Source organism: Nomascus leucogenys, chromosome 18 (assembly GCF_006542625.1).
Source record: "Nomascus leucogenys isolate Asia chromosome 18, Asia_NLE_v1, whole genome shotgun sequence".
Taxonomy (NCBI): Eukaryota; Metazoa; Chordata; class Mammalia; order Primates; family Hylobatidae; genus Nomascus; species Nomascus leucogenys.
In genome coordinates, this window is record NC_044398.1 from 20012684 (window position 1) to 20034543 (window position 21860).

A 21860-nucleotide genomic window follows, 5' to 3' on the forward strand; every position below is an offset into this window, starting at 1 on the left:
ACCTCTGAAGGACCGAGGACCTTGCAGCTTGGTGCCGGAAGAAAACAACAAGAATGTACAGGTAAAAGAATAAAGGGCCTTTGAGGTTAGAGCTGAAATGGGTCTTCTCTAGGTTTCCAAACCCTAAGCAGGGATGGTTTTCAGATTCCTTTTACTACCCCCAGCAAAATCTGAAGTGAGCGATGATAGCCGGCAACCTGCGTTTTATTTCTCTGCAGAGCTCTGTGTTGCCTTCCAAACAGCCTCTAGTCTCCTGCAGGCATTCCCTGAGTTCCGCCAGTGGAATTTCAGGTGTTTGGGATAGCTTGATATGCTAGGTAGCTTAGCTCAGAGATGCCACTGATGGAATAATGTTTTCCTATGTTGCCCAGTACAGTAACCACTGGTCACATGTGGCTTCTTTTTTTTTTTTTTTTTTTTTTTTTTTTAAGAGACAGGGGTCTCACTCTGTCACCCAGGCTGGAGGGCAGAAATGCAGTGGCGAGATCATAGCTCACTGTAGCCTCAAACTCCTGGGCTCAAGGGACCCTCCTGCCTCAGCCTCCCAAAGCATTGGAATTATAAATGTGAGCTAAGGCACCCAGCCAAGGCTATTTGGATTTGAATTAAAACTAAATCAAATTTAAAATTCAGCTCCTTGATTGTACCAGCCACATTTCAAGCACTTAGCAACATTGAGGATCAAGACAGAATATTTCCATGATCACAGAAAGTTCTATTGGACAACCCTATTGTAGAAGTTGTGGATGTTTCATTCCACACTGCCTCTGTGCCCTGAGAAATCCTGGGGAGAAAGAAGGCTAAGCAATGGGCTATCAACAGCCCCACCCGGCTCCGATGCTTTTCGTTGTGAGCTGCAGGCATTGAAATGAGCAAGGACAATGTGCTGGTGCACAGGGGTAGGTGAGGACTGTAGGTACATGTGAACCCTTTAACACACTTTCTATTTTGCTGCTTTGCGGTACCCTTTTCTTTCCTTATATTGCTTTTGCTTCCCTCCTTCAAGAAACAGCAGAACACATCACCTAACCACTTCCTTTCATATTCAACTTGGTGGCAGCCATGAGAAGAGCTTAATAAAGGCATCTCAGGCTTTTTCTGGATTGGTTCTCATCTTGCCTTTTGATTTTTTTTTTATTATAATTTAGGTTTTAGGGTACATGTGCACAATGTGCAGGTTTGTTACATATGTATCCATGTGCCATGTTGATTTCCTGTACCCATTAACTTGTCATTTAGCATTAGGTATATCTCCTAATGCTGTCCCTCCCCCCTCCCCCCACCCCACAACAGTCCCCGGAATGTGATGTTCCCCTTCCTGTGTCCATGAGTTCTCATTGTTCAATTCCCACCTGTGAGTGAGAACATGCGGTGTTTGGTTTTTTGTCCTTGCGATAGTTTACTGAGAATGATGTTTTCCAGTTTCATCCATGTCCCTACAAAGGACACGAACTCATCATTTTTTATGGCTGCATAGTATTCCATGGTATATATATGCCACATTTTCTTAATCCAGTCTATCATTGTTGGACATTTGGGTTGTTCCAACTCTTTGCTATTGTGAATAGTGCTGCAATAAACATACGTGTGCATGTGTCTTTATAGCAGCATGATTTATAGTCCTTTGGGTATATACCCAGTAATGGGATGGCTAGGTCAAATGGTATTTCTAGTTCTAGATCCCTGAGGAATCGCCACACTGACTTCCACAATGGTTGAACTAGTTTACAGTCCCACCAACAGTGTAAAAGTGTTCCTATTTCTCCACATCCTCTCCAGCACCTGTTGTTTCCTGCTTTTTTAATGATGGCCATTCTAACTGGTGTGAGATGGTATCTCACTGTGGTTTTGATTTGCATTTCTCTGATGGCCAGTGATGATGAGCATTTCTTCATGTGTTTTTTGGCTGCATAAATGTCTTCTTTTGAGAAGTGTCTGTTCATGTCCTTTGCCCACTTTTTGATGGGGTTGTTTGTTTTTTTCTTGTAAATTTGTTTGAGTTCATTGTAGATTCTGGATATTAGCCCTTTGTCAGATGAGTAGGTTGCAAAAATTTTCTCCCATTCTGTAGGTTGCCTGTTCACTCTGATGGTAGTTTCTTTTGCTGTGCAGAAGCTCTTTAGTTTAATTAGATCCCATTTGTCAATTTTGGCTTTTGTTGCCATTGCTTTTGGTGTTTTAGACATGAAGTCCTTGCCCACGCCTATGTCCTGAATGGTATTGCCTAGGTTTTCTTGTAGGATTTTAATGGTTTTAGGTCTAACATTTCCCTTTTGATTTTTACTGACAGTCCAAAGCAAAGGACAGCGATAAAGAAGGAACTTCAAATTCCACCTCTGAAGATGGGCCAGGGGATGGATTCACCATTCTGTCTTCTAAGAGCCTTGTTCTGGGACAGAAGGTAACAAAGAGAATTGCCTTGTGCTATATTAAAACACTACTGTATTTTTATAACCTACTGTTGACAAGCAATGATGCCTCCTTTGCTCCCCTAATAGTGATTTTCACTGCAATCTTGAATTATTCATCTTTAAACTAAAGAGCTGTGGCAGCATCAGCATTGTGAGAGTAAGAATTGTTCTTCTTTGCTGAGAATTGTTAATGCTAACGTTGGTCAGACAAGGGTGAGCATGGAAGCTCTTTCTGGTCAGTAGATAGGATGGCATTACTGGTTTTGCTGGGAATTCCCCACACCCCAGTTATTTCTACATCTGCCAAAAAAAAAATCCATAGCTAACTTTCTCAGACAGCTTCTGAGAGGCCCGTCTTACATGGTTCAATGTAATTTATCAAAGAAAGAAAATAGAAATGTATGTTTCCCAAATATCCTTGGTATTAGAAATGAATTATTTGCCAATAATTCAGTCTGCCTGCCTTCCTAGGCTTTAGAAAGAAAACAAACAGGGCTATACATTTGAACAGTCTTCAGCAACACAACAGCAGCCCAACCAGACATGCAAATAATTCATTCCTGCAAGCGTAAAGTTTACTGAGCAGACAATTTATCTACCAAGTGAACTGGGGCTGAAATAAGACACCCAAGGAAAGAGTCAGTTAATCATATCTCTGGTAGCTGAATGTTTCCATCCTGACAACACAGTAAGCCTCCATTCAAAGAATTGGGAAGAGTATGTTCTAAGAAGAGCATCGGTGTGGCTGGTTGCTAATTTGTCACTGATGAAAGCAGGGAAACAAAGAGGTGGAATTTATGTCCCCTCTCTGGCCTGTTCACTGTTACATGACGATTAGCTTTCTCTCACTTAGCTAAGGGAACATAAAGGTCTTGCTCACATGGGCCAACAATAGAGAATGCCCTCCATTCCACTCTACTGTGAACACATAGGGTAGCAATTCCCAATGGTAGCCCCAAGACTGTGGTCTCCGAAGGGCAAGGGAGCCAGACACCCCCAGGTCAGAATCCCAGAGCCCATTACTTCTCTCCAGCAAGGTTATTGGCTTCAGAGTCCTGCCCCACAAATTTTGTGCCCTTCTAGGGAGAATGCAGGATGCTGAGGGGAGAAGAGAGAGTAAACCCTGGGCTTCCTTGCAGGAGCTGCTCAGAAGGTGCACCACTGAAAACTAAGGCCACCAGGGTTGGGAACCAAAGGCATGAGCTGTAAGGGAAAGAAAGAAAGGAGAGGGGGCCGGGCACAGTGGCTCACGCCTGTAATCCCAGCACTTTGGGAGGCCGAGGCAGGCAGATCACGAGGTCGGGAGATCAAGATCATCCTGGCTAACACGGTGAAACTCCATCTCTACTAAAAATACAAAAAATTAGCCGGGCATGGTGGTAGGCACCTGTAGTCCCAGCTACTCAGGAGGCTGAGGCAGGAGAATGGCGTGAACCCGGGAGGCAGAGCTTGCAGTGAGCCGAGATCGCACCACTGCACTGCAGCCTGGGAGACAGAGCGAGACTCCGTCTCAAAAAAAAAAAAAAAGAAAAAGAAAAAAGAAAGGAGAGGGGAGGTCCTGTTCCTGTTCCATGGAAGAGGAAATGGATTTGCTGCCAGTCCCAGAGTGGAAGGCAAATCAGCTGAGCTCAAAGAGCTTATTGCAAGCCAAACAACTGGGAAACTGGAGGTTGTCACTCTCTATGCAGCCCCTATGTTGACAATGGGTATGAATAATTAAAAAGAATTAATGAATGCAAGTAAAATATGAGATTTTTCAACAGAATTTTATCTTTTCCACATTCTCCACCTTTTCTTCCTAATGCAGCTGTCCTTAACCCAGAGTGACATCAGCCATATTGGCTCCATGAGAGTGGAGGGCATTGTCCACCCAACCACAGCCGAAATTGACCTCAAAGAAGATATAGGTAAGGTCCTGAGACTTCAGTAGAAGTGCCATAGAATAGGCCACTGTTCAGGCAAGTTCTTGTGAAGCTGATCATTGTCAACTGGCTATCCCATTGCTGGGGTCCCATGTTAAACTCTGTCTTTATGTGTAGTTGAACAGTTTCACTGGAGAGAAGCTAATTTTGTTTTAATTCTGCATATATTTTTGAAATTTTTATTGGGATATTGTGTAAAAGCAAATCATTAGCATAGAGCTTGACGAATTTTTCTCAAAGTGAACCCCACTTTGCAACCAGCACCAAGATCCTGAAGCAGACCCTTACCAGCACCCCAGAAGTCTCCCTCAGCCCCACTCCCAGTCAGTATGTCCTCCAAGGGTAACCACTGTCCTTTCTTATCAAAGCAGAGATGGGTTTCTTCTGTCTTGAATTTTGTAAAAATGAAATCTTGTCCTCTTCTGGGTCCGACTCCTTTTGCTCAATTTAGTATTGTGAAATCTATCCATGTTGTTGAGTATGCTTGTATTCACTCATTTTCCTTGCTCTGTAGTATTACACTCTATAAATATATGACAGTTTATTGATCTACCACTGATGACATTTGGGGTAGTTTCCAGTTTGAGCTATAGTGAATAGTGCTACTATAAATATTGTTGTACATGTTTACATATATCGTAAGCTTAAATATTGAGAGTGCTATTGATAAAAGGGAAATGGACATCTAGAAAATATTAGGTTGCCCATTAAGCTATGAGCATTGAGTTATTTTTGCCTGTGGTTTGCCACCTGTCCCACGAGTGGCAGAGGGAGCTGTTACTAGCCAGGGTGGAGGAGCTTGGGAGGGTAAGCTGTTATGGGCGCTGGAAATAACAGCATGCTAACAGTCCCCATCCCGTCCATTTTTACCAAGCCAGAACTGCCTTAAACTCTCCACGGAAAGGGTAAAGTGAGCAAAGAAGGGGCTTTGTCTCTAGGGTACAGGGCTTGCCTGTGAGGGAGGCAATTTGAGGTAGATGCTAGTAGTTCAGCCCTGGGTGGTAGCACCAGGGACCCCAGGCAGCTGGACTCATTCAGGGCTTCCTCCTGGCATCAGAGGCCACTTGCTGTGCTGAAAAGGAGACAGACAGCCCTGGGAAAAGTCAGCATTACAGAGAAACAGGTCTCCTTCCACTCTCCATGGAAGGACGCCCTCTAGTAGCCTTCATCTGGAGCTCTTTTAATAGCTGTCCTGCCTCTCACTGACACATTGCAGTGTTCATACTTTACACATTTCTATAGTAATGAAATTTTTATGTAAGAAAAACAATACGCTTCCTTTTTTTAGTTGGCATGGTGGCAGAGTAGAAAGAGCACTGGTCTGGGAGCAAAAATTCACACTCAGATCCCAGCAGTGGATTCTAAGGCTAACCTCTTCAGGGTCTTGGGAGGAGAAATGGGCTAAAGGCAGTCAGGTGGTTAAGAGGGCAGGTTCCAGGTCGGCCTGCCTGGACTGTCCCAGCTTTTCTGAATTGCTTCCTAGCTATGTCACCTTTGGCAGGCTTCTAAACCTCCCTGAACCTCCGTTTCCTCCTCTGTAAGGGAGGATAGCAACAGTACCTGTCCCATAGGGGTGCTGTGATGGAGCCTAGCACAGTGCTGGGCTCCTAGGCAGTTAGTAATTGACAGTTGTTTTATTGCTGCTGTGTTAGGAGGAGTCCCTCCCACTATGATTCCATTCTCCACCACCGTCACCCAAACTAATCATCCCAGCAGCCAAGGCGCTGCCTTACTCTTTTCAAAACGTTATTTTATTATGGGAAAAGTCAAGCATACACAAAAAATAACAGAAAAGTATAATGAAACCCTGTGCAATCAGATGCAATAATCACCACCCATGGCCACCTTTGTTTCAGCTCTTACCCCCTCCACATACTTCCAGACGTCATTTTATCTATGAATATTTCACAATGACTTCTAACAGATAAGGGCAGTTTACTAACAACACAGCCACAATACCATTACTGTACCTTTAAAAAGATAGCAATATCAACAAATTACCAGTGCTCCAATTCCAGTTACATCATAAATGTCAAGTTTCTTAAACATTTGTTTAAACCAGGCACAGTGGCACACTCCTGTAGTCCCAGCTACTTGGGAAGCTGAGGCAGGAGGATCGCTTGAGCCCAGGAGTTTGAGACCAGCCTGGACAATATAGTGGGACCCCCATCTCTTATAAAAAAAGGGGGGCCCGAGTACGGTGGCTCACACCTGTAATCCCAGCACTTTGGGAGGCTGAGGTGGGCAGACCACTTGAGCTCAGAAGTTCCAGACCAACCTGAGCACATGGCGAAACCCCATCTCTACAAAAAATATAAAAATTAGCCAGGCATGGTGGCACATGCCTGTGCTCCCAGCTAAGGTGGGAGGCTGGGGTGGGAGGATCGCTTAAACCCAGGAGTTCTAGGCTGCAGTGAACTGTGATCACGCCACTACACTCCAGCCTGGGCCACAGAGTGCACAGAGTGAGACCCTGTCAAGAAATTAAGAAAGCAAAGAAAGAGAGAAAAAGAGAGAGAGAGAAGGAGGGAGGGAGGGAAAGAAAAAGAGAGAAAGAGAGAGACAGAGAGAGAGAAAGGAAGGAAGGGAAGGTAGAGAAGGAAGCAGGGAGGGAAGGAGGGGGAGAGGGAGAGAGAAAGGAAGAAAGGAAAGAAAGAAAATTTGTTTATTTGATTTCGGATCCAAATCAGTCCACGCACTGCAGTTGGTTGATGAGTCTCTTATACCACAGGTTCCTCCTTCATCTCTTTCTTTCTTATTTCTTTGCAATTCATTTGTTGAGGAAGCTGGGCCATTTGTCCTATAGGGTTTCATGCAGTCCGGATTTTGTTGATTACATCCTCCTGGCATCATGAAACATGTTTCTTTGCTTTTTTATAACTTGGTGGTTGGATCTAGAGGTTTCATGAGGTGTAGGTTCGAAAACTTTGCCAAGACTCCTTGGTCAGTGGCGAGCACTCATGCCTGAGGAGGCGCGTCGTGCCTGGTTGTCTGTCTTGGTGTGATGCTGGCAGCCATTGATGCCTCTTCTCTAGATTCCGCCATTTGTTAGGAGTTGCAAACCTGTGGTATTCTCATTCTAGCATTGCTCCTTTCCTTCTTGGGAATGCTTCTGTAGAGAGAAACTACCTCTCTCCAGGATGCTTTTTTCTTAAAAGCCTTCAGTGAGGAGGGTGGATTCCCCTTGCCTTCTGCACATTCCCATTTGGCCCTTGACCTGAATGCAGAGGGCACCAGTGTAGACCTAGTCCTCTGCTTCTCAACATGAACTGGCTGCCAGCTTCGGTTACCCGGCCTTCTCCAGGCTTCTGGACCCAATAGATCAACAGTGTCCAGGAATCTGGGGGCCAGAAAGGAGCCTCAGAGGTACTGGGTATAATGCACAATCACCCTTTCTCAGTTGCATCATGGAAACCCAAGCACATTAACAAAGAAAACCCCTCTGCACGCCCTTCCCCAGTGGACAGTGACCACTGGAATAGACACTTGTCCTAAACCAGCTGCACAGCGTACTGTGGCTGTCTACATATACTTGAGGCTCGAGTGTGGAGTGGGGAAGCATCAGCACCCAGGCCCTGGGGAAGACCATGAACTGAACCATAATAATAATGATGATTCATAAAGAGGGAGCTGAGACTTGCCTCAGACATCCAGATCACCAAGTTCATTCGAAGATAAAAACATCTGAAAAATGCCTCCTCTGCTGCCCCAAAGCCGCCATCATCCCAGTCTGGACAAAACACCCATGTCATCTCAGAGACATGACAGCTGGATGCGCTGGTGCACACAGACAGGGTTCCTGTGAGGTCAGAGGTGGCGTCCTGTCATCTCCCAGGGGTTCCACTTGGCCTGTGTAGAAGTAAGAGCTGAGGTAGGAAAAAAAAGAGTGAGGCATTCCCCTAACATCAAAGGCTCAGGGTATCTCCTGGCAGGAATGTCCTTAGAGATTAGCCTCTCTGCATTTCTCCATTGCAAACTGAGCACCGGGCTGGGGGAACAACGTGCCAGGCTGCCCTGGGTCTCTGTCTGTCCTTTGACTCAAGCACATACAGTATGTTGATGGCACTGTGATGGGACCAGGACTTCAGAGCTCTCCACATGAGTACTAAACCTGTGGGACACAACACTAGAATCTCAGTTTTTTGTTGTTTTGTTTTTAAATCATCTACAAGACTCAAGCCATGAGACAGCTTTATGGCCAAATTACCCCTTAAAAGATCCTTGATAAAAGCTTGCCAATCTAAGTCTGCTAGACTGAGGCCCAGAGACCCCTGCCTCCCCTGACCACTAGCAAACCAGGATAACAATTGGGAATTTCAATTCCTAGTTTCTAACAGTGCTTCTGTTTTCTCCTGGCCTACCACAAATATGTCAAACAGTGTAATTAGATTGAAAGAACAACCACAGTGGCTTCCCATTGCTCTCCTTTGCAGGTAAAGCCTTGGAAAAGGCTGGGGGAAAAGAGTTCTTGGAAACGGTAAAGGAGCTTCGCAAATCCCAAGGCCCTTTGGAAGTCGCCGAAGGTAAGTGTGGAACTAGGCTCCTGTCACCAGCATGGCCTCACCCTCCTCTCTGGACTCTCCAGCCTCACGTGCCTCATGCCTATTCAGCTTATGAGACAAAGTATGCCATAACTAATCAGAAAGCTGTTTTAGCATCTCAGGTAATTTGGGCAGGCCCATAGAGATCCTTTCAGATGTCCTGGGGACTCCAATATGTCAGAATAATTCAAGTCAGTTTGCATCAGATCCCCCAAAATGGTCTAGAGCCATTGGGTGAACTTCGCATGTGTGTGATAAAATACACAAACCATAGGATGTACCACTGGAACTATGTTTCCTTTTTCTTTTTTTTTTTTTTTGAGAAAGAGTCTCACTCCGTCACCTAGCCTGGAGTGTAGTGGCGTGATCTCAGCTCACTGCAACCTCTGCCTCCCAAGTTCAAACGATTCTTGTGCCTTAGCCTCCCGAGTTGCTGGAATTACAGGCGCATGCCACCATGCTTGGCTAGTGTTTGTATTTTTAGTAGAGATGGGGTTTCGCCATGTTGGCCAGGCCAGTCTCAAAGTCCTAACCTCAAGTGATCCACCCGCCTTGGCCTCCCAAAGTGCTGGGATTACAGACATGAGCTACCACACCCGGCCACTGGAACTATTTTGAAGCGTATAATTCAGTGGCATTAAGTACTTTTACAGCGTTGTGCAGCCTTTGATATCACCTCACACAGAAACCCTGTTGGGTTGATCGGACTCAACACCAGGTCGTGGGGGTGACAAAGTCCAGCGGAGTCAAAGGAATGAGAAAAGATAGTTTGAGAGAGAAAGTGGGTCCACAGGGCTGTCGCTAGTGTGTGGAGGCTGGGAAGGCCCCGAGCTCTGGAAGCCCAGGCTATTTATTGGTGACCAAACAAAGAAACAGGTGGTGAGGATGTGGGGGTCGAAAGGGCAAGCGCATGATCTACAGCTGTGACAGTTTAGCATTTCCTTTGAAGCATTTGGAACATATTCTGCTACTTGAGATAATGGAGAGCAGGTTCTTTTAACTCAAGATACAATCGATTGAGAGCAAGGAGCAAGAAGCCAGCAAGTCTAGACACATTCCACAGCCACGAGCCCTGGATTCTATCCAAGCCACGAGGGGTTTTATGCCCTGGGCTTAGATTATGGTGCGTCAGGGTAGCCTTCCACCCTTTGGCACAGAGCTTGGTGTTCCAAAGGCCACAAGGGGTTTTAGAATCTGGACCCCGGACATGTTCCAAGACTCTTTTACATTATGTCAGATATGCAAGCCCTGCCTCAGCTTCTCTCAACACTTAGCTTGCTTTTCTCCCAACAAACCCCCTAACCATTAAGCAGTCATGCCCAGTGCCCCCCTTAGGCCCTGGCAAGCACTAATCTACTTTCTGTCTCTATAGATTTGCCTATTCTGGACATTTCATATAAATGGGATCATGCAATATATGACTTTTCTGTCTGGCTTCTCTCACTTAACATTTTTTTCAAAGTTCATCCATACTGTAGCATGGGTCAGTATTTATTCCTTTTCATGGCTGAATAATATTCCATTTTGTTTAACCATTCATTTACTGATGGACATTTGGGCTGTTTCCACCTTTGGTGATTGTGAATAGAGCTGCAGTGAACATCTGTGCACAAGTTTTTGTTTGAACATCTCTTGTCCATGATATTGGGCAACTTTTTGACAGGTAGATTCAACCTCAGATCCATGTTCCCACCCATACAACTCCCAATCAGTTCACTCCTTGTACCCTCAGTCAGTGCCAAGTGCTGCAGGGCTTCAGAGGAAAATAAAACCCACTGCTGCCCTCAGATGCATAATTGGGGCACAGAGCAGGAGCCACGACCTCAGCATAGTGGAGTGTGGGAGGACTGCAGTGAGGCTGTGAGACCCCTTGGGGGTGGGACACAGAGGGCAATAGGAGCACTGCATGCGAGAAGATGCGTGTCTTGCATGAGCAGGGAGCCCTGGGTTAGCACGTGGGAGGAGAGAAACAGCAGCCAAGATGAGTCTGGGCCTGTGGGCTGTGCGAAGGGGTCTGAATCTGACCCTACATGGACATGAGGGCACTTGGAAGTTTAAGCAGAGGGCTGTCCAGATTAGACTTGATTGTTACAAAAGTAGGGCCCAGGCACGGTGGCTCATGCCTGTAATCCCAGCACTTTGGGAGGCTGAGGCAGGCGGATCACGAGGACAGGAGTTCAAGACCAGCTTGACCAACATGGTGAAACCCCGTCTCTACTAAAAATACAAAAATTAGTCAGGCGTGGTGGCGCATGCCTGTAATCCCAGCTACTCAGAGGCTGAAGCAGGAGAATCACTTGAACCTGGAAAGTGGAGGTTGCAGTGAGCCAAGATTGCGCCACTGCACTCCAGCCTGGGCAACAGAGAAAGATTCTGTCTCAAAAAAAAAAAAAAAAAAGAAAAGAAAAAAGAAAAAAGTAATGGGGGCTTCTAGTCCAGAAAGAACAAGAGCCCACACTTTAAATCTCCACCCACCACTCCCCACAGGCATAGCAGTAATAGATGCAGTGTCTCTTTAAAAACTGTAAGAGCCACACTCAAATATAAAATAAGCCTCCATGTAGACAGACAGGAGGGCTGCAGCAGCACCTCCAGAAGGCCGCCGCCCCAGGCCTGGGCTCCAGGTCTGTAAGATGCAGAGTCGCTTCACGTATAAAGAGGGCCAGAGCCAGGCTCACTGCCCAAAGCAAGGGGCTGCATGAGACTCTCACAGCCTTTATAAGAAGCCAGAGCTCTAGCCACCACCCAGGGCTACAACCTGTATAAAAATCTGTCTTTCTAGGGTAGCAGAAGGGAGAAGAGAGCCCCTCATCCAAGCCCAGGGCCACATTGCCCACCAAGTCAATGTTTGGCTCCACCACATCCCTGATATGACCATGAGACCAAGCCCCAACTCAGTCATCTAAGATGGCATCTGGACTGGGGGCTTGGGTGTGGGGAAGGTTCCCCAGAAACTGCCTGATAGGGTGCAAAGGAGAGGAAAAATAGCTGCTGTACACAGAATGAGAGGCTCCAACACACTTCTTTTTTAAATTATTTTTTAAATAGAGATGGGGTCTTGCTATATTGCCCAGGCTGATCTCGAACTGCTGGGCTCAAGTGATCCTCCTGCCTCAGCCTCCCAAAATGCTAGGATTACAGGTGGGAGCCACCGTGCCCAGCACCAACACACTTCTAAACAGAGTCCCAAAGGCAGAAATAGAAAGTAGAGAAGCATTATTTAAGGAGATCATAGCTGAGAATTTTCTAGGATGAAGCATGAGCCCTTAAGCTGAAAATATCAAGCAAAATACATGAAAATAAATCCAAAACCTGGAGTGTTGTGGTAAAGCCTCAGAAATTGAAAAATCAAAAGAAACCTTCAAAGTAACCCGAGAGGAGAGGCAGATCGTTTGTAAAGAAATGATGGCTCTTCTAATGACAGCAGACTTCTCATCAGCAAAAAAAAAAAAAAAAAAAAAAGATGTGTGGAAACAGGAAAGAAATAGCTTCAAAGCACTGAAGGGAAAAAAAAAACTGTCAACCAAGAATTCCACATTTTGCTACGTTGTAATTCAAGAATGAGGACAAAAGATGTACAATTTCAGATGTGCAGAAGTTGAGAGGCAGCAATCCAGACGCTAGCTGGAAAGAATACAAAAGTCTGCACCGAGGAAATAGACATGAACCTGGAAGGAAGGAGAGGGCTGCAGGACACAATTTTGAGCTAAGACATTGGTGCAAATATGTTAGGTGTAAGAAGCCATGGCCTGGGGCCAGTGAGTGTTAGCACCCTGGGAAAAATGGAGAAGGGGAGATGGTTCGCCACTGTCTAACACCACATTGCATTTCATTTAAAACACCATCAGTTGTAAGATATACTCTTATTGTATGTAACACTAAGAAAAATTAAATTTCCAAAATAAGGTGTCTAATAGGAGGCCCCACATAAAGCTGGGGCACATTAGTATAACAGCAAGCAAGACATGACCCGCCATGCAGAAAGGAGCAGCAAATATCTTGATCTTGGCATCCAGTTGACAGAGGGGGGAAAAAAAAAAAAAAGCCTCACTAAAGAATTTGGCCAGGCATGGTGGCTCACGCCTATAATCGAAGCACTTTGAGAGGCAGAGGCGGGTGGCTCACCTGAGGTCGAGAGTTTGAGACCAGCCTGATGAACATGGAGAAACCCTGTCTAGTAGAAATACAAAAATTAGCTGGGCGTGGCGGTGGGTGCCTGTAATCCCAGCTACTTGGGAGGCTGAGGCAGGAGAATCATTTGAACCCGGAAGGCAGAGGTTGCAGTGAGCCGAGATCACGCTATTGTACTCCAGCCTGGGTGGCAAGAGTGAAACTCTGTCTCTAAAAAAAAAAAGAAAAAGAATTTGAACCGCAAGCCAGTGCTCCTGAAGATTTGCAGCCAGATCCAGTGCAGCTCAAAACCTCAGGCAGAGAAGAGAGTGAGACATAGCCTTAGTTTGGTAGTGTCCCCAGGTGACATAGAAGGAAATGTAATTTCTTTCTGGAAGAACTCAGCTCCAGGCTGACAGCAATTCTAAGATGCTTCCTGATTTCAACAATATTAAAATGTTTAAACAACAAAAAAAGTGCATCTAAACATGGTTAAAACAGACCAACTGCAGTGCAGGCCCACCCTGTGGCAGGGGGTGGGGGAGGGTGGATCAAGAAAATATTTCAGGAGCAGAGTCAGTGAGAGGCAGCGATGCTGCATGTTCAGGGAGGCAGAAGCTGGAGCTAAGGTAGGTCCAGGGTTTCCAGGCTGAGCAAACTGATGAAAAGTCAGGCCTTTCATTCATTTGTTGAATATTGGAGCACCTGCCTGCCAGTGACTGTGCTAGGAGCCAGGCAGCAGCAAGGAATACAAAAGTGCTTCAGTGAAGATGTCATCTGGGGCAGAACCAGTTCACGTTAAGCATCTACAGTGTGTGCTGTCGGGTGCAGGCATCAGGATGTGGATGTGATTGTAGGCCCTGAACACTCCTGAACTTTACAACCAGGCGGAGACCCCAGGGTAACACAGTACCTATCACTTAGCACAGCTGGCTGCTGAATTGCATGGCAGTGGCCCAGAGAGAATGGGCGAGGGAGTCAGGGACAAAGCAGGATAGCCAAGTTTGGAGACAGAGGTGCAGACAGACCCATGTGTGCAGGGGACTGAGCCCACTGGCTGGAGGACGACTGGGCATCCAGAAAGAGCAAGAAATGGATAGACTCCAAGGGGAGAGGGGCCGACCATGAAGGGAGCCTGGGAGGACTGCAGTAAGGCCAGGTAGCAATCAGGAGCAGTTGCAGATTCTGAGTTTAAATGTGGAGTTTAAGGACCTTGGCTCCAGCAACCATATGGAGGATGGTTTGGCAGAAGGAGGGCTGGGGCCCGAAGACCATCGAGAAAGCTGTATCGGATGAGGGTGGGGGTGGAGTGGGGGTGAAAATGAAGCACATGGGCCTGGAATGAGACAAGGCAGAGGAAACTGATGGTGTCTGCAGTGACAGAGAGGGAAAAAGGGGAATCGGGTTTCAGGAGTGAATGGCCATTTTACTGGGCACGTGTTAGCCCTGGGGCCCCAGAAAGGTCATGAGGTGCAGGTCCCTGTTGAAAGCTAAGGAAGAAAATGGCTTGCAGATGGCTGCTTAGGAGCTGAGGCTGCAGCAGAGAGAAGAGCACTGGGCCCAGACACGCAGGAGGAGGAGAGGCCATTGTGGGAAACTGAGGTGCTATTAAAAGAAAACCCACAGTGTAGTGGAAACCAGGCATCAGCAGTAGCAGCCTCTCAGCAGGACAAGGGGCCAACCTAGAGTCCCCTTTTTCTGTGGTGACTCCAAGAACTGTGATGGCTCACCTGGGGGAAGGTTCTAGAAGCTCCCAGCAGCAGCACTGCCACCCTCAGAATGCAGGTCTTCACCAGGCATCACATTAGGTAAGAGAATGCCTCTAGTCATTATGTGGATAGGTGCTTATACCAAATACCGGGGTCACAACCCTTGCAATAACTTGACCCTCATCCTTGACACCTCTGGAGAACATTACAAAGCATTACGGCTACAAGCTGTGTTATTCATTTCCAGTTGCCATGAACTTACTTTGTTTTGGACTGAAATGTCATCGTGCACTACCCTGAAAGCCATTTTTTACTTGATTGGATGTTTGACATTGCCAATAGGAACATATTCCTTTTATTTAAAAATGACTTTTGGCTGGGTGCAATATAATCCTAGCACTTTGGGAGGCCGAGGCGGGTGGATAACTTGAGGTCAGGAGTTCAAGACCAACCTGGCCAACATGGTGAAACCCCATCTCTACTGAAAATACAAAAAATTAGCCGGGCATGGTGGCGGGTGCCTGTAATCCCAGCCCCTTGGGAAGCTGAGGCAGGAGAATCGAATCGCTTGAACCCGAGAGGCAGAGGTTGCAGTGAGCTGTGATCGAGCCACTGCACTCCAGCCTGGGCAACAGAGGAAGACCCTGTCTCAAAAAAAAAAAAAAAGACTTTACATTAGAGGAATACCATTCTGCTAGTAACATGATTATACTTTTAAAATATATGAAATAAATCAGCCATGACTGTAACAAGCCAAACTCTGGCATACAATAGCAGCCAGGTGCTCGGGAAGATCGCACCGTGCAGGCAAGGCCCGTGCCCAGGCTCCTTGGCTCTCAGCAGAGCAGCCTCCAGTTTTAGCGGCATCATTGTTCAGGCCAAAGAGGGACGCTCTGCTTCTGGTGAATATACATGATCGTAGAGTCAGCATGCATGGCGGGCCTTACCCAGGGCCTCGGTGTATTGTGTGGCCTGGGTCCTGCACTCAGGCGTTCACATGTGATGACACTGAGCCCCCTCTAGGCACTGGAAGGCAAGGAGCCTACAGCCTCCCCTGATGGACGAAGGGGTCCCTTGGATTTGGCTTCCGCCCACGCGAGGAAGTGCAGTCAGCACTTCCCTGACACTGTGGACATTGCCAGGAAATACTTATCATAAACTAGGTGGGCATCATAGATTTCCAGTCAGTCTTTCACCTCAACCCCACACACAGCTCTGGAATACGGCGGACACACATTTCTGTTACAAGTGCTGCCCCTAGTGGCCACAGACCCTTGCTACGCCAATTCCTGGGTTCCTGGAGGGGCACAGGGCACCCAGGCGGTGTGGGGGCACGCATGGCTCATGGCTGAAGCTGCAGCTGCCTCAGGCAGATCCGAGGGAACTGCTCCCCTGGGGAGTCCCACAGGGACTTCCCTCGAGCCTAGCAGCCACGGGGCTTTATCAACTGTCACGAATGGGAACCACGTTTAGGGGAGTAAACAGTAAAACAAAGGAGTATGACAGAAATTGTGAGAGAAGGCTGGCCTAATTCAATTTCACAGCCCGCTTTTGAAACCCCACTCTCTGCAGGGCATGTGGAGATCATCAAATGGCAGTCCCTGTCAAGGAACTATACAATCAAGTTCAGTGGTTCTCCACTCATAGAAGGTCCTAAAATCACATAAGCATAAGCCCCTGCACCAGACCTACTGAGTCAGGACCTCTGGGGGTGGGGCCCAGGCACAGCTATTTTTTAAAAGCCACAGTAGGCCAGGTGTGATGGCTCATGCCTGTAATTCCAGCACTTTGGGTGCCTGAGGCAGGAGGATCACTTGAGCCCTGGAGTTCAAGACCAGTCTGGGCAACATAGCAAAACCTCATCTCTACAAAAACAATTTAAAAATTAGCACATTCCTGTAATCCCAGCTACTTGAGAGGCTGAGGCACTAGAATCACTTGAACCCAGGAGGTGGAGTTTGCAGCGAGCTGAGATCGCACCACTGTACTCCAGCCTGGGCAACAGAAAAAGACTCTGTCTCAAAAAAAACTAAAAATAAAAAAATAAAAGCCACTGTATTCATTTCCTGTGACTACTGTAGCAAATTACCATAAAGTTCATAGCTTCAGACAACACAAATTTGTCTTCTTACAGTTCTGGAGGCCAGAAATCCACAATGAGTTTTAAGAGTCTAAGATCCAGGTGTTGGCAGGGCTGGTTCCTTCTGGAGGCTCAGGGAAGGATCTCTTCCTTGCCTTTTCCAGCTTCTAAGCTGCAACGTTGCTTGGCTCCTGGCTGCATCATTCCAATCTCTGTCTCCATCACACGGACTTCTCCTGCCTTTGACCTTCTTGCCTCCCTCTTATCAGGCCCCAGGCTCACCCAGACAGTCCAGGATCATCTCTCCATCTCAGGAGCCTTAACTTAATCACATCTGCAAAGTCCTTTTTGCCATGTACAGGAACACCCACAGGTTCCAGGGAGGAGGACGTGGGTGTTTTGGGATGCCATTACTTTACCTACCACAGCCACCAGAGAGGATCTGACGTGTCCCTTTAACTAGGAACCATTGTGAGGAGGTAGCCCAACCCAGGGACTACTTGGCAGACCATATGAAAATGGCGCATCAGAGCAGCATTAAACGTTTCTACCCAAAGCTTGTGCTAACTGTGCAAAGCGATCCAACCCAGCTCTTGCTCTCTATTAAACATAGTCCACATCAGGAGCACAGGATGCTGCCCAGCCAACGTCTCTATCACTGCCTTATCTCCAGATCTAACAGGTACCTGATGAGGTTAGGCTATAACCTAGGAAACCTTAGGAAATACAACCCACGGCATTTTCTCTCCTATGTCCCAGCCGCCGTCAGCCAATCCAGTGGACTCGCAGCCAAATTTGTCATCCACTGTCACATCCCTCAGTGGGGCTCTGACAAATGTGAAGAACAGCTTGAAGAGACCATCAAAAACTGCCTGTCAGCGGCGGAGGACAAGAAGCTAAAGTCCGTCGCGTTCCCGCCTTTCCCCAGCGGCAGGTAAGATGCAGTTCCCCTGAGTTGATTCCTCCAGCTTTTTCCCTGGAAATCAGCTGCTCCCCCACTTACATCTGATCTGGGTGTTACCAAGGGCTGCCAGCACAGCCAAGTATGCTGACCAGATGGCGGGGCAGAAAACCCAGTTTTCATCCTTCAGAACCCATGGGGAAGCGAGCCCACTGGCTCACAGGCAGCAGGTCTTCCCCGGCTGGGGCTAGCCCCACTGCCTCTTTGATGTTAAAGCCCCAGGAAGAAGGCAGCCCTGGGGAGGAGCGGGAGGCAGAGGCTAGCTGCTGTGTTTTTTTTTGAGAGCCTTCCAGGTTCAAAGTCCATATTCCCACCAGCTGTCCATGTCCAGGACACATGATCAGAAAACGCCAGGCTCGAAGGCCTTGCTACTCAAAGTGTGGTCCATAGGCAGCAGTGACCGATGTCAGAATGCAGAATCTCAGGCCCCCCCATCTCCGACCTCTGGCTCCAGAATCCCCAGGGAATTCCGTTGCTGCTCTGGGAGACTGCAGAGCCAGGAGTTCCAGGCTTTGACAAATACACCTAGAGAAGTGAAAATCTGTCCCCGAGTGATTGCTGAAAAGGAGGCTGGGCAATGACTGGATTGTCACAGATCCCAGCTGGGCATTGTTTCAGATACGTAATGAGGATATCTGCTGTCACATAAAACATATCTTCTCCCTTCATGCCCCTAGCCAATCTATTGCTTTAATTTTGAACACCCTCTCATCTTGAGAGCTGCCCTTTATAATATAGCTATGGTTTATAGTTGTGTCCTGGGAAGCCCAAGAGGAAAACAATGAGACCTAGGTTCCTGCTGTAATCATATGTCAACCTAGGCAAGCAGCATTGAGTCTTAGCAGTCCAGGCCCAGAGATGCTGTGAGATGCATTGTTTCATCGGTGGGCCCATGGCAGTGCTGTTCTGTACTGGAATACACACGAGTGGGAAGAATCCCTATTAACAGGCCCCTCCTGGACCTGCTCCAGAGGTCTTTGTGGCTGACCCCTAACGACCACTCTGGCTGTGTCCCTGGAAGCTGGTGCTGTGGCCTAACCTGGTGGATGGCACTATCAGTAGTTCCCTGGAACCTGGAGCCTTTAACAAACTTTCATCAACCCCCCCATGCCCGGAGTCACGATGCTGAAATTACATGGGCCTGTGCCTATGAAATATTAAGTGCATAAAAAAGGACTTATGAAGACAGGTTTGGAGCATACATTTTTGCCCTTTACTAAACAATCGGGTTAGTATATACACCACTTTGGAGGGAGCTAATAAAACTTCTGTTTGCTTTTTTGAAGACCGGGTATTTTTAATGCTGAATGGCTAGCATTTTTAAAGCCAAGCTTGACTTGGTCAGGTGACATAGATTCAAATACAGGGAGCTGGCGCAGTGGCTCACGCCTGTAAATCCAAAAGCTTTGGGAGGCTGAGACAGGAGGATCACTTGAGGCCAGGAGTTCGAACCAGCCTGGGCAACATAACAAGACCCGTCTCTACAAAAAATTAAAAACAACAAAAAAATTTTTTTATAGGCACACGCCTATTGTCCCAGCTACTTAGGAGGCTGAGGCAGGAGACAGATAGCTTGAGCCCAGAGGTTTGAAGCTGCAGTGAGCTATGATCACACCACTGCACTCTAGCCTGAGTGATGGAGCAAGACTTTGCCTCTAAAAAAAAAACCTAATTTAAAAAAAGTATAATAAAAAATAAAATACAGGGCACTCTTCACTTGGCCAGCCCTATGACCTTGACTAAAATCACTGTGCTTGGCAGGGCACGGTGGCTCACACCTGTAATCCCAGCACTTTGGGAGGCCAAGGCAGGCGAATCACCTGAGGTCAGGAGTTCAAGACCAGCCTAGCCAACATGGTGAAACCCCGTCTCTACTAAAAATACAAAAATTAGCCAGGCGTGGCGGTGCGCACTTGTAGTCCCAGCTGCTTGGGATGCTGAGGCAGGAGAATCACTTGAACCCGGGAGGTGGAGGTGGCAGTGAGCCAAGATCGCGCCACTGCACTCCAGCCTGGGCAACAGAGACTCCATCTCAAAACAAATAAATTAATTAAATTAAATTAAATCATTGTGCCTCTCCGAGTCAGTGTGAAACCTATAAAGTGGGGGCAACATGCCCCACCTGCCACCCCCAGGCTGTCCCTTTGGCTAGGGTCAAAGGATATCATGCATGGACTAGCCCTGCACACAGTGAGGCCCCACCCAGTAAAAACAAAGGCACTTCATGCTCCCATGGGTCCCATGGACCAAAATGACATCAGCTCTTCTTTTGCTTTGGCACAGAAACTGCTTTCCCAAACAGACCGCGGCCCAGGTGACCCTCAAAGCCATCTCAGCCCACTTTGATGACTCGAGCGCGTCCTCGCTGAAGAATGTGTACTTCCTGCTCTTCGACAGCGAGAGCATCGGCATCTACGTGCAGGAGATGGCCAAGCTCGACGCCAAGTAGCCGCCGAACTTTCCAGCAGGGATCAGAGGACGACCCGAGTCCCAAGAGTGGGGTTTTGCTTTTTAAAAGGAGAGAGGAGGGGTGATGGCGGGGGAGTGGAGGGCGGCCGGGCAGGTCCTGCCGGCGCAGGGAGCCCTCTGCCCTTCACACTCTCCTCCAAAAGAGTCTCCGTCTGTAAGGAAGCAGGTCTCCGCGAGCGGTTTCTTTCCATGTGTTTTCCTCCTGTTGTTTTAGAACTTTTTTAAAAAAACAGACCTCGTTTTAGATTTATAGCATTGACTTTTACACACATTCACACAAGAAAAAAATCCTTTCAAAATTCTTAAATCTTCTGTTCCTCTTTCCAAGGGAAGAGGGCAAAAAGTGGCCTGGGCTCTGTTGGTGTGCGTGTTCCGTGGCGGAGAGAAGAAAATGGGAAAGACATCTCACTGGTGCTTTTCTCTTTTGTTTTAGTGCCCCCGCCCCCACCCCTGTAATACCTGTAACTACTCCTAAAAAGATTTTGCTTCAGGCTTTTTTTTGGTTTCATTTTGTTTTTTTAAGAAAAAGAAAATGAAAGGAAAAAAATAAAAGATCCAGTGTCTTTCTTACAACATATTCTTTTATTGCAACATTTTCCTCAGTTTGGAAAACTGTGTCCCCACACGTAGGTCCCTCTAGAATTTTATAAATCAATAGAACAAGGCCTGTCGCTGACACACTGGGATTCCCACTTCGCTGGACCCCAGGTCAGATAGCACCAGGGCCTGTGTTTCTCAGGCCGAAGGTCCTGCCTCTGGGAAGGTAGCCTTCCATTCGTGGTCCATAAAGACAGATCCTTGGATGCAACCACCAGGGGAACAGCCATCCTCCAATAGAGGCACACGACTCACTTAGGCCTGGGTGACAGCCCCAATGGGATGGCCTGAGAACCCCAGAGAGGCTGGTGTCCCAAGGACTCTGCCCAAGTACCCAGAGGCCACCATCAAAAGGGAGCAGGGAGGGGCAGGGTGGGGAGGTGGGGCCTGAATTTCTTCAGATGAACTCATCAACCACTTCTGCTATGCAGATTTAACCCAGGCGGTCCCTGGATTGGAAGATCTCTCCCAAATAGAGGAGTCATTTATACACCATAACATAGTTGGTGGCAGACATTAGTGCCCGGCTGGTCCTCCAGACGAGTGACCCTGGGGTTGGCCAGGAAACCAGAAGCACAAAACCACAAAGTCCCTCGAGGGCCCTCTCCCCATTCCCAGCATCAGCTGGAGTTTTGTCACTTACAAATCTGCCCATAAGTAACCCAGAAATATGCTGGGGGTCACCCGCAGAAACCCCCTCTGCTCGCTAATGGGTAAGCAGATGGCACCCCACAAAGAGTCACATTATCTGCCCTTCCTTAAACACCTCCAGTGGCTGGCAGCCCAGGCTGCACTCTCAACCCCTGCTAGCCGTGTAAAAACACACTCTGTCAGGCTGGGGTAACCAGAAGGGAACATTTATCTAGCTCTTTCTTCTTAAATGAAACCTATGGTATGGAGTTAGGATCTAAAAGTGGAAATGTGCTGGCTGCAGTGGCTCACGCCTGGAATCCCAGCACTTCCAGAGGCCGAGATGAATGGATCACCTGAGGTCAGGTGTTCGAGACCAGCCTGGCCAACACGGTGAAACCCCGTCTCTACTAAAAAAAATACAAAAATT

The 21860-nt window shown here is 47.4% G+C and overlaps 1 protein-coding gene across 1 annotated transcript in view; it reads left to right on the forward strand.

The window, feature by feature from the left end:
• LOC100585797 (core histone macro-H2A.2) overlaps window positions 1–20773 on the forward strand; it is a 61069-nt gene extending 40296 nt beyond the window's left edge. Inside the window, exons 5-9 of the mRNA XM_030798302.1 lie at window positions 2291–2401; window positions 4219–4318; window positions 8767–8856; window positions 17533–17707; window positions 20018–20773. Coding sequence (XP_030654162.1) covers window positions 2291–2401; window positions 4219–4318; window positions 8767–8856; window positions 17533–17707; window positions 20018–20183 — 642 coding nt within the window. The 3' untranslated portion in view covers window positions 20184–20773. The remainder of the gene's footprint in view (window positions 1–2290; window positions 2402–4218; window positions 4319–8766; window positions 8857–17532; window positions 17708–20017) is intronic.
• The last annotated feature ends 1087 nt before the right edge of the window (window positions 20774–21860 follow it).